The 13,742-nt window shown below is 38.3% G+C and overlaps 1 protein-coding gene across 3 annotated transcripts in view; it reads left to right on the forward strand.

Moving 5' to 3' along the window:
- The window catches only part of LOC5573016 (four and a half LIM domains protein 2), a 245,164-nt gene that overhangs the window by 169,833 nt on the left and 61,589 nt on the right, over positions 1-13,742 (forward strand). The window contains exon 1 of one of the 3 annotated variants that reach the window (XM_001654295.2): positions 4,661-5,086. The exons of the other annotated variants lie outside the window; for them this stretch is intronic. Coding sequence (XP_001654345.1) covers positions 4,911-5,086 — 176 coding nt within the window. The 5' untranslated portion in view covers positions 4,661-4,910. Of the gene's footprint in view, positions 1-4,660; positions 5,087-13,742 lie in introns of those variants that run through there. 3 annotated transcript variants of the gene reach the window in all.

Consider the following 13,742-nt stretch of genomic DNA (forward strand, 5'->3'; position numbering starts at 1 on the left):
TACACCAAACTAATAACATCCAAGATACAACTCCAAGGACTTTTTTCAGTTATTTATATTATCCCAGCAATTTCTTCACGCAAACTCCTTTAAAATAGCTTTGCCTGCTACACGTTTTTGTCTCAAGCGTCAAAATACCACTATTTACTTATTTTAGAGTTGCTGAATTCACTACCGTTTTCAAAAATGTCATAGCATGTCTAGTTTTTAAGATACCAACTTGCATGCAAGTTTCTTAACTTGTTTAGCAAGTTGTTTGTTTAATTTGCTACAAATTTCAAACTTTATGTGTTAAACAATACTCAAGTTCATAATACATTCGATACTCAAAAATTATTTTTTGATGGTTTAGAAAAGTATTGTATTTTTTAACTGAGGTAAAAGTATTGTATACTTGAAACTGGTAATGTTGTACGGGAACTGCAAAGATGTTGTAAAGTCGATTAAATCTAAATAAATTGGAGTCCTATTTTGCATGCTTGATGGAATAGATTACTAAAAAGTTTGAAAAATGTCAGTTTTGTTTTTTATGTATTTGGTCCAAATAATGAAAATTTTGAAAATTGAAAAGAATGTATTCTCTATCTCCTTCCGATGGTCAATGGTTCAATATCGAATCAGGGAGAATCGACTGTAATTTATCTATGAGACAAATGTATAACATTTTCAAAAACTCATCTGAAGAATCCAAGGAAAATTTTTCAAAATATTACTTCATGGATTCTCTTAATACCTGGAGAAATTTCTAAAATATTTAAAAAATAAATTCCTAAAGAAACTTTTGGATAAATTTTCAGGAATTTTTAGACAAAAATATATAGAAATATGTGGATAAAATTCTGGAAGATTTTTTTAACTGTGGTCATAGGCAGTGCTAGGAATGGTAATAGTAATAGGTATGAATTTCGCGAAAATCACGTAGCTCATCCCAAAACAGTAGTTCAAAATCGTGAATCTCAACAAGAGCCTATGTTGGGAGCATGAATATTCTAGAACATTAGTGTCATTGAAGGGTCTAAATGCGGGAAATGCAACAGCAAATAGAACATTTTTCTACTGTAATTTTGGGTTACCTACAGCAGCGATGGGCGTGAATTTCACTGGCTTCGCTGACTGTGACTTGCTTTGCTTGGCTACTATAGAGTGAATTTCAAGATTTTTTCCGAACCTGGTCATAGGAATGCTAGAAAGAGCTTCTGAGAAAGTAACTGTTAGGATTTTCTTAAAAATAAATCCACAAAGAAGTAATTCTTGATTAATTCGAAAAGATTGTGGGCCTCGTGGCCGTGCGGTTAGTGTCGTCTGGTATTTAAATGCATCGTGTCATGGGGTGTGGGTTCGATTCCCCTCTTCAGCCATTGAAACTTTTCGTCAGGAATGTTTCGCTGCTGATCCACTGGAGCATGCTTGTCCGTTGTCTAGTGTTAAGTTACAGTCTGTGTAGCTAAATGGCTGAAGACGGTGTCCGTGTCTTTTTTTTAAAGATTCCTAAAAAGTATGCTAAAAAAAATTCTGAAAAAAAAACATTTTGCAACAGTTTTTACAATTTTTAATAATCCCCTTTGTCTGCGTATGACCCCAGAGAACTTTGAAAGGCTGTAACTTTTTATTTTGTTAGTTAATTGATTTGTGATTTTTTTTTTCATGATAGATATTGGGGGATTAGAAATTAATATCTTCTGTGATAGCTCCATCATGCAGTGTAATTCCCAACTAATGAATGTGCAACATAGTAGCCCGACCCCTGTTGCAAATCATTATCAAAGAAAGCAAGGGGAAAGGGGAAGGGGTGGTAGAAAAAAACAAATTTTGATGAATTTTTATCACGCACGGGCGATTTAGAGCATTAATCGGAGTGTTCGGGTTGATACGGAAGTCAATTGACTTTTGACTTCTGTCTTTGAACGAAAACAAAGATTTTAGAAAACCACGTTTGAAAATTAGAACTGACGTAACTTTTAGCTCTGAACACTTTCAGGTTTTTCAGTGAGGTTAATATCGTTATGATATGATGTCAAATCTGATACCTTTAGATTTTTTTTTGAATGAAGGTAAAATGAACATTTGTATCGGTCTGCAAATCTCTTAAATAAAGATATCTATCTATCTATCTATCTATTTGTATCGGCTTTCGCTAGCGTTAAAAATATAGAAAATATATGTCAAATATATAGGGGCCCAGATAGCCGTAACGGTAAACGCGCAGCTATTTAGCATGACCATGCTGAGGGCAGTGTTGATAGACTCACACTCAAAATCTCAATCAATACGCTCTCCCGTGAGAGCAAACTCATTAGAGATATGCTTCGCAAATCTCACGATTGAGATTTTGATGCAAAATCAACTTAATCAACTCAAACCGTAAACAATGATTCAGTCGCAAAACCTGGCAAAAAATCGTGAAACCCGAATGTTGTTGTTTACGTTAGAAAGGATTAACATAATTTACCAGACTAACAAGAAATTATTGCCTTATGTGAGTAAACTGTGGAAATACGAGACAATGATTTAAAAAGGTGAGCCAACTTATCCATGATTTTTTGACTGCTGAGTTGCATGATTGACAACTCACGTATGAAAAATCTCAAGCGTGAGTTGTGAGAAATTGAGTTTTTCACAACACTGGCTGAGGGACATGTGTTCGAATCCCGTCGGTCGAGGATCTTTTGGTAAAGGAAATTTACTCGATTCCCAGGGCATAGAGTATCATCGTACCTGTCACACGATACACAAATGCTAAAATGGTCAATTGGCAAAGAAAGCTCTCAATTAATAACTATGGAAATGCTCATAAAAACAGCTGATAAGCAGACTTTGTCCCAGTTGGGACGTAACGCCAGAAAGAAGAAGAAGATATGTCAAAAATGGTTCTATATAACTTTAATTTGTTTATCGGCATATTGGTCTATTTTGCTCGAAGAAAGAGGGAGCATGGAGAAGAAAGCAATGAATACTAGATGGATAGGTACCGTAAGGGAACGTCGAGAGAAATTGGATTAGATGTTGAAGAGGGCATTCCATATGAAACAATATTACTTGAAACGTCCTTCCTTGTAGCTAACATCCCCTATGGGAACAGCTCGGCTTGTTTTTCAAACAACACTACCAAGACAGTTGTTGTGGCCAACAACAAGCCACCGGGGTGCATCATACCGCACCACACCAGTGGACGAACATGCCTGATGTTGAGGCCACAAATTCACCATGCTGGCAACACTCTACTCACCCGTAATACTATACAGACCATTCATCTGTTGCATACCTAAAGAGACACAACAATTGAAGGAAACATTGAATCATAAGTAATCAACTCACCTTTCGATCTTTCCAGACGCAACACAATCTAACAATTTTTTACTTACATTTTCATTCTCTCTATTGTCTGACAGTTCCAGAATATTCAGTCCGTCAATAGTACTTACTTACTTATTTGGCTTTACATCAATTATCTTGATAAAGCTTCGCCAACAATAATTCGCCAATTCACTCGGTTCATGGCCGCTTCTCTCCATCCTCGACTGTGACCCATACTCTCCAGGTTCTGGTGCACCTGGTCAATCCACCTAGCTCGCTGCGCCCACGCCTTCTTGTTCCGACCGGATTCGTAGCGAACACCATCTTTACAGGGTTGTTGTCCGGCATTCTTGCAACATGCCCTGCCCAGCGTATCCTTCCAGCTTTAGCTACCTTCACGATACTGGGTTCGCCGTAGAGTTGAGCGAGCTCGTGGTTCATCCTTCGTCGCCACACGCCGTTCTCCTGTACGCCGCCGAAGATCGTCCTTAGCACTCGGCGTTCGAAAACCCCAAGAGCTTGCAAGTCCTCCTCGAGCATAGTCCACGCCTCATGCCCGTAGAGAACTACCGGTCTTATGAGCGTTTTGTACATCGTACATTTGGTGCGGGGGTGAATCTTTCTTGACCGCAGTTTCTTCTGGAGCCAATAGTATAACAGCTTATACACAACACATTATTGTATACAACAATGCACATCGAGAATATTCTATGCAAGTACAATAGGGTAGAGGACTATAAATGGGATATACCAAATTAGTCTGAAATAAACCGTGAATTCGCAAACATTTCTCCGTATTAATCATTCCCTACCGAATAACAACAGCCTTTGTATGTTCTTAACATGACTTAGTGCAAACTACAGTATTCTGAAATTACATTTTCCTACGAAAACAATAATAACGGTTGTATGTTTTAAATCCAAGTTTTTAAATTTTTTGCATTTTCATGGACCATTCTGTAAAAGTGCAGATGTTGTGTATGATGATCGTTTCTGCCTAAAAATCTTTCCCCCAACTGCCAGGAATTCTGGATACGCCAATGATGCAAGTAGGAGACCGAGTCATGAAGCTCTGTCACGACGCAGCGGGTAATCCCGCACCAAAGAGCAGCGTCATCGAAAAATTTTCAACGATGACGTCGTCGTCTTCGTCGTCGGCCGCAGTGATTTTCATGTGGGTGTGAGTATTTGGTACAATTTCGAAGGCGTTTAACGGCACCGCAGACGACCCCAACAAATTTTTCATACTGAGAGTGGAAACTCTCTGGAGTTGCCGTTTTGAAGCTAACGGCTCAGCAAAAGGCGAGTGGCAACGGCGGCTGCGACTGAAAAAAAAACGTTCGACAAGAGATCGAGATCAAATTCGAACCTCTGGGCGCTACAGTTTGCTACTGGCTTAGCTCAAATATACTTACTAATAATTCGCAGCATCGCGGATCCGTCGGACGCCGGGATATACCTATCTATAGCTTTCTTTCTGTGCTATCTTTGAACCTCGCGTGTGTGATATACCCTTGAGGAACTGTGGTGAAGTTGTAATTGCTCAAGAAAACCAAATCCAAGTGTGTTAGCCTTAGATCGCGCTTAAATCGAAACCAATCAATTACTAATCAACGATGGCCGATGTCGATGTGATGCGTACCCAGACCGTTGAGGTCAAGAAAACGCGTAAAGTGAAGAAGACGACTACCAAACGTCGGGAGTCTTCCGATCAGACCGGAGAGGTCATGATCACCGAGATGGAGCAGACAGACTACACCACGCAGAACCAGAACGCCATCGAGGATAAGGGGTAACGGTGGCCTTCGATTGATTGCCTCGCCGGATATCGGATGGACATGGTCATGATGAAGAACAGGATTGCCTCGAACGGCAGGACTATAAATGGATGGCTTAATATTTCGTTTCTGAAGAGTTTATGTGGTGCGAGGGATTTATCGATTCGTTCGATTACTGAAAATCGTAAAATGTGTTCTTACCTCCCTTTGACATTAGCTGTAGCAACAAGGTCATATTACACAGAAGGCATATTGCCCCGCCTTTTAAAGGATAATAGGATTAAAATGATAAGTGATCAATATAATCGATTGAACTATCCTGAGAGAGAGGAAATTTATTTGTCGATGCATTGATCAGATTTATATTCACGTGACATCAGAGAGGTGACGATTTCCGATGAAACGGTACCGCTCCAGACAACTCAGTGAATTGCGATCAATATAAATCGCGCAGTTAAACGGTATGGCTATGGCTAGACATTGACTGCTACAGTGCTGTGCGTTCTACTCTGTGCTGATCTCATCTGCTTCCGAGAGTCGGGTTCATCATTTATTTTGACGAACGATACTGCCTGCTCAATCGGAACGGTGCAGCTGATGTTCGATCAGCGGGAGTACCGAGATGTACGCAAAAGTGATGCAAATTTTAAAGTGAGCACAGTTGAACGCTCGAACAATTTCAGAAATTATTGGTTATAATTGTGGAGTATCATTTCAGACAATACATTCATTTCTTGTATCTAGGTGTTCTGTGTTATTAGACAACACTATCATCCTAATTTGGCAAAACAAATTTAAGATTTTATCAACATTTTGTTAACAACATATTACATTTCACTTGCCGTAGCAGTTCAGATTTTTTACATGTGAGTTGATTTCACCTGCTTATCAAAGAAAAAACACTTTTTCCAAGTACTTAACCTAACTCAACCTAAATATATAACGCACTAATCGTGGCAATAAAAGATTGTGACGATTTTTGCCTGAAATAAGTAATTATTTTATTTTTTGGGGCCCAGATAGCCGTAGCGGTAAACGCGCAGCTATTCAGCAAGACCAAGCTGAGGGTCGTGGGTTCGAATCCCACCGGTCGAGGATCTTTTCGGGTTGGAAATTTTCTCGACTTCCCAGGGCATAGAGTATCTTCGTACCTGCCACACGATATACACATGCAAAAATGGTCAATTGGCATAGTAAGCTCTCAGTTAATAACTGTGAAAGTGTGCTCATAAGAACACTAAGCTGAGAAGCAAGCTTTGTCCCAGTTGGGACGTAACGCCAGAAAGAAGAAGAAGAAGTAATTATTTTATTTGACATTTGCTTCAATGTTTTAACATTGGATATTTTATGTAACTCATTGGTACTATACCAGGGAGGAAGCGTCAGAATCATTTTCAAAATTTTATTTTGAATTCTCTGCAGAGCTTTCTTCTTGGTATTACAACAACTAGTCCATTTTGGTACAGCATACAACATAGCTGGCCTGAAAATTTGTTTGAATATCAAAAGCTTGTTCTTAAGACAAAGTTTTGATTTTCTATTAATAAGGGGATAGAGACATTTAACATATTTGTTACATTTGGCTTGAATACCCTTGAAAGTTAAATTCTTATCTAGCATGAGCCCTAGATACTTAACTTCATCTAACCAATTAATTGGACCCCTTTCATCGTGATAATATGTCTACTTGAAGGTAGACATACTACAGATGAAACGCAGGCTTCGTCATTTGGCGGAGAGAACTGTATCATCCGCAAACAAAGAATTTTGACATCCCTGAGGTAACTCAGGTAAGTCAGATGTGAAAATATTGTATAATATTGGTCCCAAAATGCTGCTTTCAGGAACACTAGCAGGAAGTCTTTCAGACCTGGTTTTCTGATAACTAACCTGAAGTGTACGATTTGATAGATAACTTTGGATTAATTTAACAGTGTATGTTGGAAAAATTAAGTTTTTTTTTTTTAATTTTACAATCGAGCCTTCATGCCAAACACTGTTGAATGCTTTCCCTATATCTAGATGAGTAGAATAGCCATCAGATTTGTTGGGACAAATCAAATTTGTTACACGAAAGTTTGGTCGAATGTCCATGTCGAAATTCGACATCGACGAGTTCTCACTTCTTCCCAGGAATTTTCCAAAACGTTCTCTTGAATGAGAATGTTTTCGACATCCTGAGGGACTTAATTTTCTATTGGACTAGTAACTCCTACATTAAAATTGTGCGCGAGTTCAAACTACATAGCAAGTTTTTGAGCTTTTTCGCAATTAGTTAGTAATAATTTGTTTTCCTCTGAGATTAGTAAATGTTTAGATAGTTTCCAAAAGGGCTTAGAGCCAGGGTCCAATTGAGATTTATTTTATTTTATTTTCAAAATTTTTATTTCTTAATTGTGAAAATTGTTTTTTGATTCAATCTTCTATGGAATTTCTGAATGAATAAAATAGCGACAACCAACCCTGTGTATGTCATGGAACAAACTTGCGTGAGAATTCTTGGAAGTAGCGAAAGTGTACCCGTTATGGCTATAGTGGTTCCCTATTTGGCCATACGTGTTTTCTCGAAAACTTTTTATGTTCAATATTGTTGAATGTGTTAACATCAAGATATATTTGATACTAAACTACCTAAACACACAGAATGATCAAAATTTTGAAGATAATCAAATTATCACGTATGGCGAAATAGGGAATCATTATGTTCATAACTGGTACACTTACCCTAATTGATGAGATATTTTATAAATATCCATGAAGAATTATCAGAAGATTGATGGAAAAACTTTGAAAGAAAGTTTGAATTAATTTAAGACCAGTCGCATCGTGTAATACAAAGCACGAATGTAGTGGTACTAGCGATTCCTGAACGTGCGATAACTCTTGATATAATCCATCAAAGCATTGCTGAACCTCTTGACGATTGAAGTTCTTAGCTGATTCCAAATTTTCGAAGAAACTTCTGGATGTAGTTCTTAGTTGATTCTTGACAAATAATTTCATCAAATTCTCACTAATATTTTCTAGTCTCTATTTTAATACAAGCCTCTAAAAAGTCTATACTTTCACAGCAGGTCTATAAAGTCCCTGTTTTAGTCAACATGGTCTCTAAAGTCTCTAAAGCTTGCAATAAATCCTGATGCAAAATTGTACAGGCTCCAGAGAAACCTTCAGAGACTATATCAGGTTCAACTGATTCTTCATGAATTTCGTCTCAGATTCCTCGGGGAAAAGCTTCAGAAATTATCATAGTGATTATATTTATAATGTTTTCATCGTCTCCAAGGGGGATCTTTTCTGAAATTCTCTGACAAACCTCCCAGAAACTCTTCCAGCTGTTTTACAAAGTATGCTTACAAGAATTTCTCCAGAATTTGCTCCAGTAAATCCATGAGAACTCCAAAGCTACTGCCTCCAGTAATTTCCTCTGATATTATTATTATTATTTTTCAAAACAATTCTAGAATTTCCTCAAGTAATTTTTTCACTGATCCTTAATTGAATTCTCCAGCTGTCACTGTAGGAGATCTTCCAAAGATTTACAAAGAAAAAGATTTTTCCCAAGAAAATCCACAACGGTTTATTGCTGAGTTTTTGAAAGGTATCTCAAGCTTTAAAAAAAAAACCTGCAAGAATTCCTCCGCCTGTCAATCCTCCCAGGGACTCAGGAATGTCTTAAAAGGATCTTCGAGGAAATCTCTTTTTTTCTAGGAATTTCTGCAGCATTTCAATCCAATCCAATTACCCTTGTAGTTTTTTCCACATATTTCTTAAAATCTTTCCCAATACAATGCCATACATTCTTCAAAAGTATATTTAAGTTATTGCTGTAGTATCAACTCAACAGATTTTTTTTAAATAATTCCTCCAATCATTCCTGCACAAATTCTATTGAAAATAATCTTTGAAGAAATCCTATTTCTACTATACTCCTCCAAACTCTTATTCCCTGGCTCCTTTAAGGTTTTGTTTTGTTCCCTTACTTTCTGTTTGGTATCTTTTCGGCTTCTTTTTGATTCCTTTTAGGTCTCTTTTTCAGGCAAGAGGTCTTCAATATAAATTTTTAAGGTACTCAGTAGCTACTAGACCTGTGAAGACAGAAAGTTTTCTTATTCTTGTGGTAACAACTTTGCGTTTGAACCCCTTAAATAGAGTAATTTTCAATTTCCGGTTTAGGAATCCATTCAATTTTTTCTTAGCTTCACTGTCCACAAAATATTTGTCAACGTTTGTCCTACCCATGGTTTCAAACGTGGACGCGCCTCTCATTTGATTAGTAAATTTAACACCTACTTGGACTGCTTTAGTCATAGTAGTGGTGGCTTTGAACATTGCATCAATCATTAGATTCAATTGTTCAGTTAGAAAATTAAAATCAGAGACAGACATATCACTTGAAGTGGGTATATTATCTGATGATTTCCGGTAGACGAAAAGACGGAGTAGAAGTTTCCTGTGGCAGCAGTGTGTTTTCCATTTGATTTGAAACAATAAGAATGAGTACTCATAGAATTCGAAAAGATTCGAACGGCTACGCGACGGATTATAATTAGTTTTTGAATGAGCATGATTATAATCTTTCTAATGGGTATGATTCTTGATCAAGCGATCGTTAACTGAAAAATGAGCATTGTTCGATACTCTACCAGGGAAATTCCGGATACGACTGTTATCTTAACGGACATTATCTTTCATCTGTCTGGCACGAGCCTCGACGACTCGCCTACGCGAAGGGCAAGCCCAAAATTTGACTTATGATTGCCCTCGCAATTCGCGCACATGAACTTATCGGTATTTTCCTTCACTGAACAGACGAACTCCGAAAATCATGCATTTAGCATCCATGCGGCAATTTTTTGTACCATGACCCCACTTTTGGTACCGACGGCACTAAGTTGGGCTCTAGTAATTTCCTCCAGGTTTCTGGAAATGTTCCCATGTCACACGGACATCGAACATAAGTCTAGCTTTTTCTAAGCTCTAATAATATTTAAATCTTTTTTGTTAAAGTGAACTAAATAAAATTCTTGAGTAAGCCCTTTCCGAACAATGCCAGATTGGGTTCTCTTTTTCATAATGATTTCTTAGACTAGGGAAAATCCAAGTAAATCATTTATCCCATTTTTGATCTATTCACTGAGAGACCTTTCAAGACGACTTTGAACAAACGTTCAGTTTTGTCGTCATAAATAAAAAATTGGGCTTCTTCTCTTCAAGATGTTTGAGGGGCCTTCCTTAGCCGTGTGGTTAGAGTCCGCGGCTACCAAGTAAAGCCATGCTGAAGGTGTCTGGGTTCGATTACGATTTCGTAAAGGACTTCCCTGGGCATAGAGTTTCATCGTACCTGCCACACGATATACGAATGCGAAAATGGCAACTTTGGCAAAGAAAGCTCTCAGTTAATAACTGTGGAGTTGCTCATAAGAACACTAATCTGAGAAGCAGGCTCTGTCCCAGTGGGGACGTAATGCCAAGAATAAGAAGAAGATGTTTGAGAAAAAGTTCGCGAACTTTAGGAGTTTCCGGCAAAACGCGACAGTCTCCTTTCTTTGCGATGTGTAAGGAGACCTTGATTCCCCTAATGGAGTTCAAGATCTCCTGCCTAAATCCCCCAAAATCGGAACAATTGACCACGATAGGCGGCACTCTTTGCTTCCTCACTTGAATCAAAGAGCCTGGGCTAGAGACTGCTTCGATTTGGTGTTCGAAAAATGTGTCTAGAACATCGAATTGATTGCTCATTTAGATGCAGTTACTTATCACAAATCTTCATACAGAAACCGAGTGTTCGGAATATGAGTCTGATCGGAATTTGAGACAAACGATAATCAAATTGTGAAGTATATAAAATGTTTAGTTTTACGTAGTTGTTCACAAAATACCATACTAACATATACTTTTCAATTCTCGTTATTAGAGATGCTGCTCAGAGGGTTCGAATACATAAAGGAAAGAAAGATATGGTAATATCTTAGACAGTTTTTCTAAAGGTCAAGAGCAATCTGGTGTATAAGCACACAAAAAACAACAACAAACAGGTCCTTACTCACGACATCTTCTTATATCCTAATCAAATAACAAATTCGCAAAAAATCGTTTTAATTCCGCCAATCGCATTCCGTGCGGTCCACCTTAAACCACAGCACAAACGACGGAAGTAAATCAAATCGCAACCGGCTGCGGCCGTTGGACCTCCCACACGGTCTGCTAATTAGTTCTGGTAAATTAACGCTCTGTGGTGCAGCAGCAACCAGCTTAAATCATGCGTCACCTCTCAGTAATGACGCAGTCAGTCGTCACTTTTGAAGTTTTGATTGCCACAATTTGGTGAGGAAGTGCAATTTTCTACCTTATTGCGGTTTTCTTGATAGTTCCAATCCCGTGTTTTGACTTAATGGTAATGAATTTGATTATCATCTCTTCGCTTCTTCATACTACGCACGCCCTTTTTTGAATTGAGCGTTATACTAATATCACGCCAGTATCTCTGAATATACTCTCTAGCCAATTGGCTAACAAGTTATATGTTCCAAACATGTATCGCTTCTGCAGCAAAACAGGATTTATACTATCTGCTACTGGGGGTTTGAAAAGAGAAAACAATTGAGTGCCGATTGAATCAATCCCGTACTTACAGTAATTCTAGTTGAAGACATAGACTTGTAATTAAGCATAAGCATAGATGACCGTACAATTCGTAGTTGCTACTCCGAGATTGACCAGAACAATCGAAGTTGCACAGGGAATTAATGAATGGGGCTTGGGATTAGCTTACCATTTTTCAATGTGCACAAATCGAGAGCTCAAATTTAAAAGTCAATAACAGCGCCGGCCACGAACTTACGATCATCGGGGAAGGGAAGGAATGTTAGTGTGACTACCGTTGTTACTAGAGACCGAGATCACCTCTGCATCTCCACGGTTGTCGTGGAAAGGATATTGGGTTAGCGGGATAGGGTAGAGATCTGGGAGTCACCAATGTTTGATGATGCGATCCATGATATAATCACGCCTAACCGGATTCGCAAAATAATCCGATAATCGTATTGTACACCGAACAAGTGCTCGTCACTCGCCCACGCAGGAGCAAGCAACGCGATCTATAGATCAAACACTACTAACGATCCGCGACGCTTTTTCATTTCTCTGAACGAACGACGCGCGACAAATTTGATCCTACCCTCATCGCCCGCCCCCGCAGGAGCAAGCGTCAAGGTCGAAGGATCAAACACTACTCAGTTGAAGACATAGACTTGTAATTATACAAAAATATATTTATACATTTGGTTCATGGGGCCTTCCTTAGATGAGTGGTTAGAGTCCGTGGCAAAGTCATGCTGGAGGTGTCTGGGTTCGATTCCCGGTCGATCCAGGATCTTTTCGTAATGGAAATTTCCTTAACTTCCCTGGGCATAGAGTATCATCATACCTGTCAAGTCATACGATATACGAATGTAAAAATGGCAACTTTGGCAAAAAAAAATTCTCAGTTAATAACTTTGGAAGTGCTCCAAAGAGCACTAAGCTGAGAAAGCAGGCTCTGTCCCAGTGAGGACGTTAATGCCAAGAAGAAGAAGACATTTGATTCATCTATAGATTATATGTCCATTAGTGTGGGACAAAATTTAGATTCTCGCTCGAGTCCACTATATTTACGCGCCAGCCGTTCAAAGTTGGTATGGGATTTACTATGGGAAAACTTACTTTTGCAAATAAATATCACCAGAGGTCGCCCATTGACCTCTATAAAAATTCTGAACACAGATCTCGAAAGGTATTTTTATAATGAATAATATTGCCGAAAACCGCGAAACAATGCGACACTTACCAAAAAAGTTTTTCAATGAAAACCTATTGGCAAGGCGGCGTTGATTAACACGTAAAGGAATAACAATAATAACAAAATCGGGCAAAATTTCCGAATAGTCTTAATAACTTTTTTCACAAGCATCGGATTACTTTGCGGCCTTCGGCAATGTTGTTCATCGTAGAAATACCTATTGAGATCAAAATTTTTATAGTGGACAATGGGTGACCTCTGGCGATTTTTCTTTGCAAAAGTAAGTTTTCCCATAGTAAATCCCATACAAACTTTGAACGGCTGGCGCGTAAAATATAGTTTCACCGATCGAGCTGAAATTTTGCACAGTTGTTAAGATCCCATAACAAATGCAATCCAAAAAGTGGACTGGAGCGAGAATCTAAAGTTTTCATATAACCGTGTATCAGGCTAATGTCCATTCACTTAGAGACCTTTTGAAACGCATTGTACAACATCGTGTTTAAATTCATCCGTAGATGATAATAAATAAACCAAACAATAGACTATTATATATTTATTTCATAAACAAAAATATCAATTATGACGGCAGAGTCATCTGTGGTACCTAGTAAGCTCAGAAATGAGTATATCAACGTTACTAATGTATGAACGAAGCATATTACGCGAGTTGGTAGTTTTAGGTTTGCTACAAGTAGCAAAAGCTGAGTCCAAAAGGTTACCTGGATTACAGTTCTACTTATGAAATTAAAGTTCTTGAACTAGCACCACTCGATCTGTATCATTTTGTATGAGCCTGTACAGAATGATCGTTGCTGTTTATATTGCTGAAGATTGATGGAAGCCACTTCCCAACCAAAGCAGGGTTTGAAATCTCAGTATGAACAAGA

This window comes from Aedes aegypti, chromosome 2, assembly GCF_002204515.2.
Source record: "Aedes aegypti strain LVP_AGWG chromosome 2, AaegL5.0 Primary Assembly, whole genome shotgun sequence".
Lineage (NCBI taxonomy): Eukaryota > Metazoa > Arthropoda > Insecta > Diptera > Culicidae > Aedes > Aedes aegypti.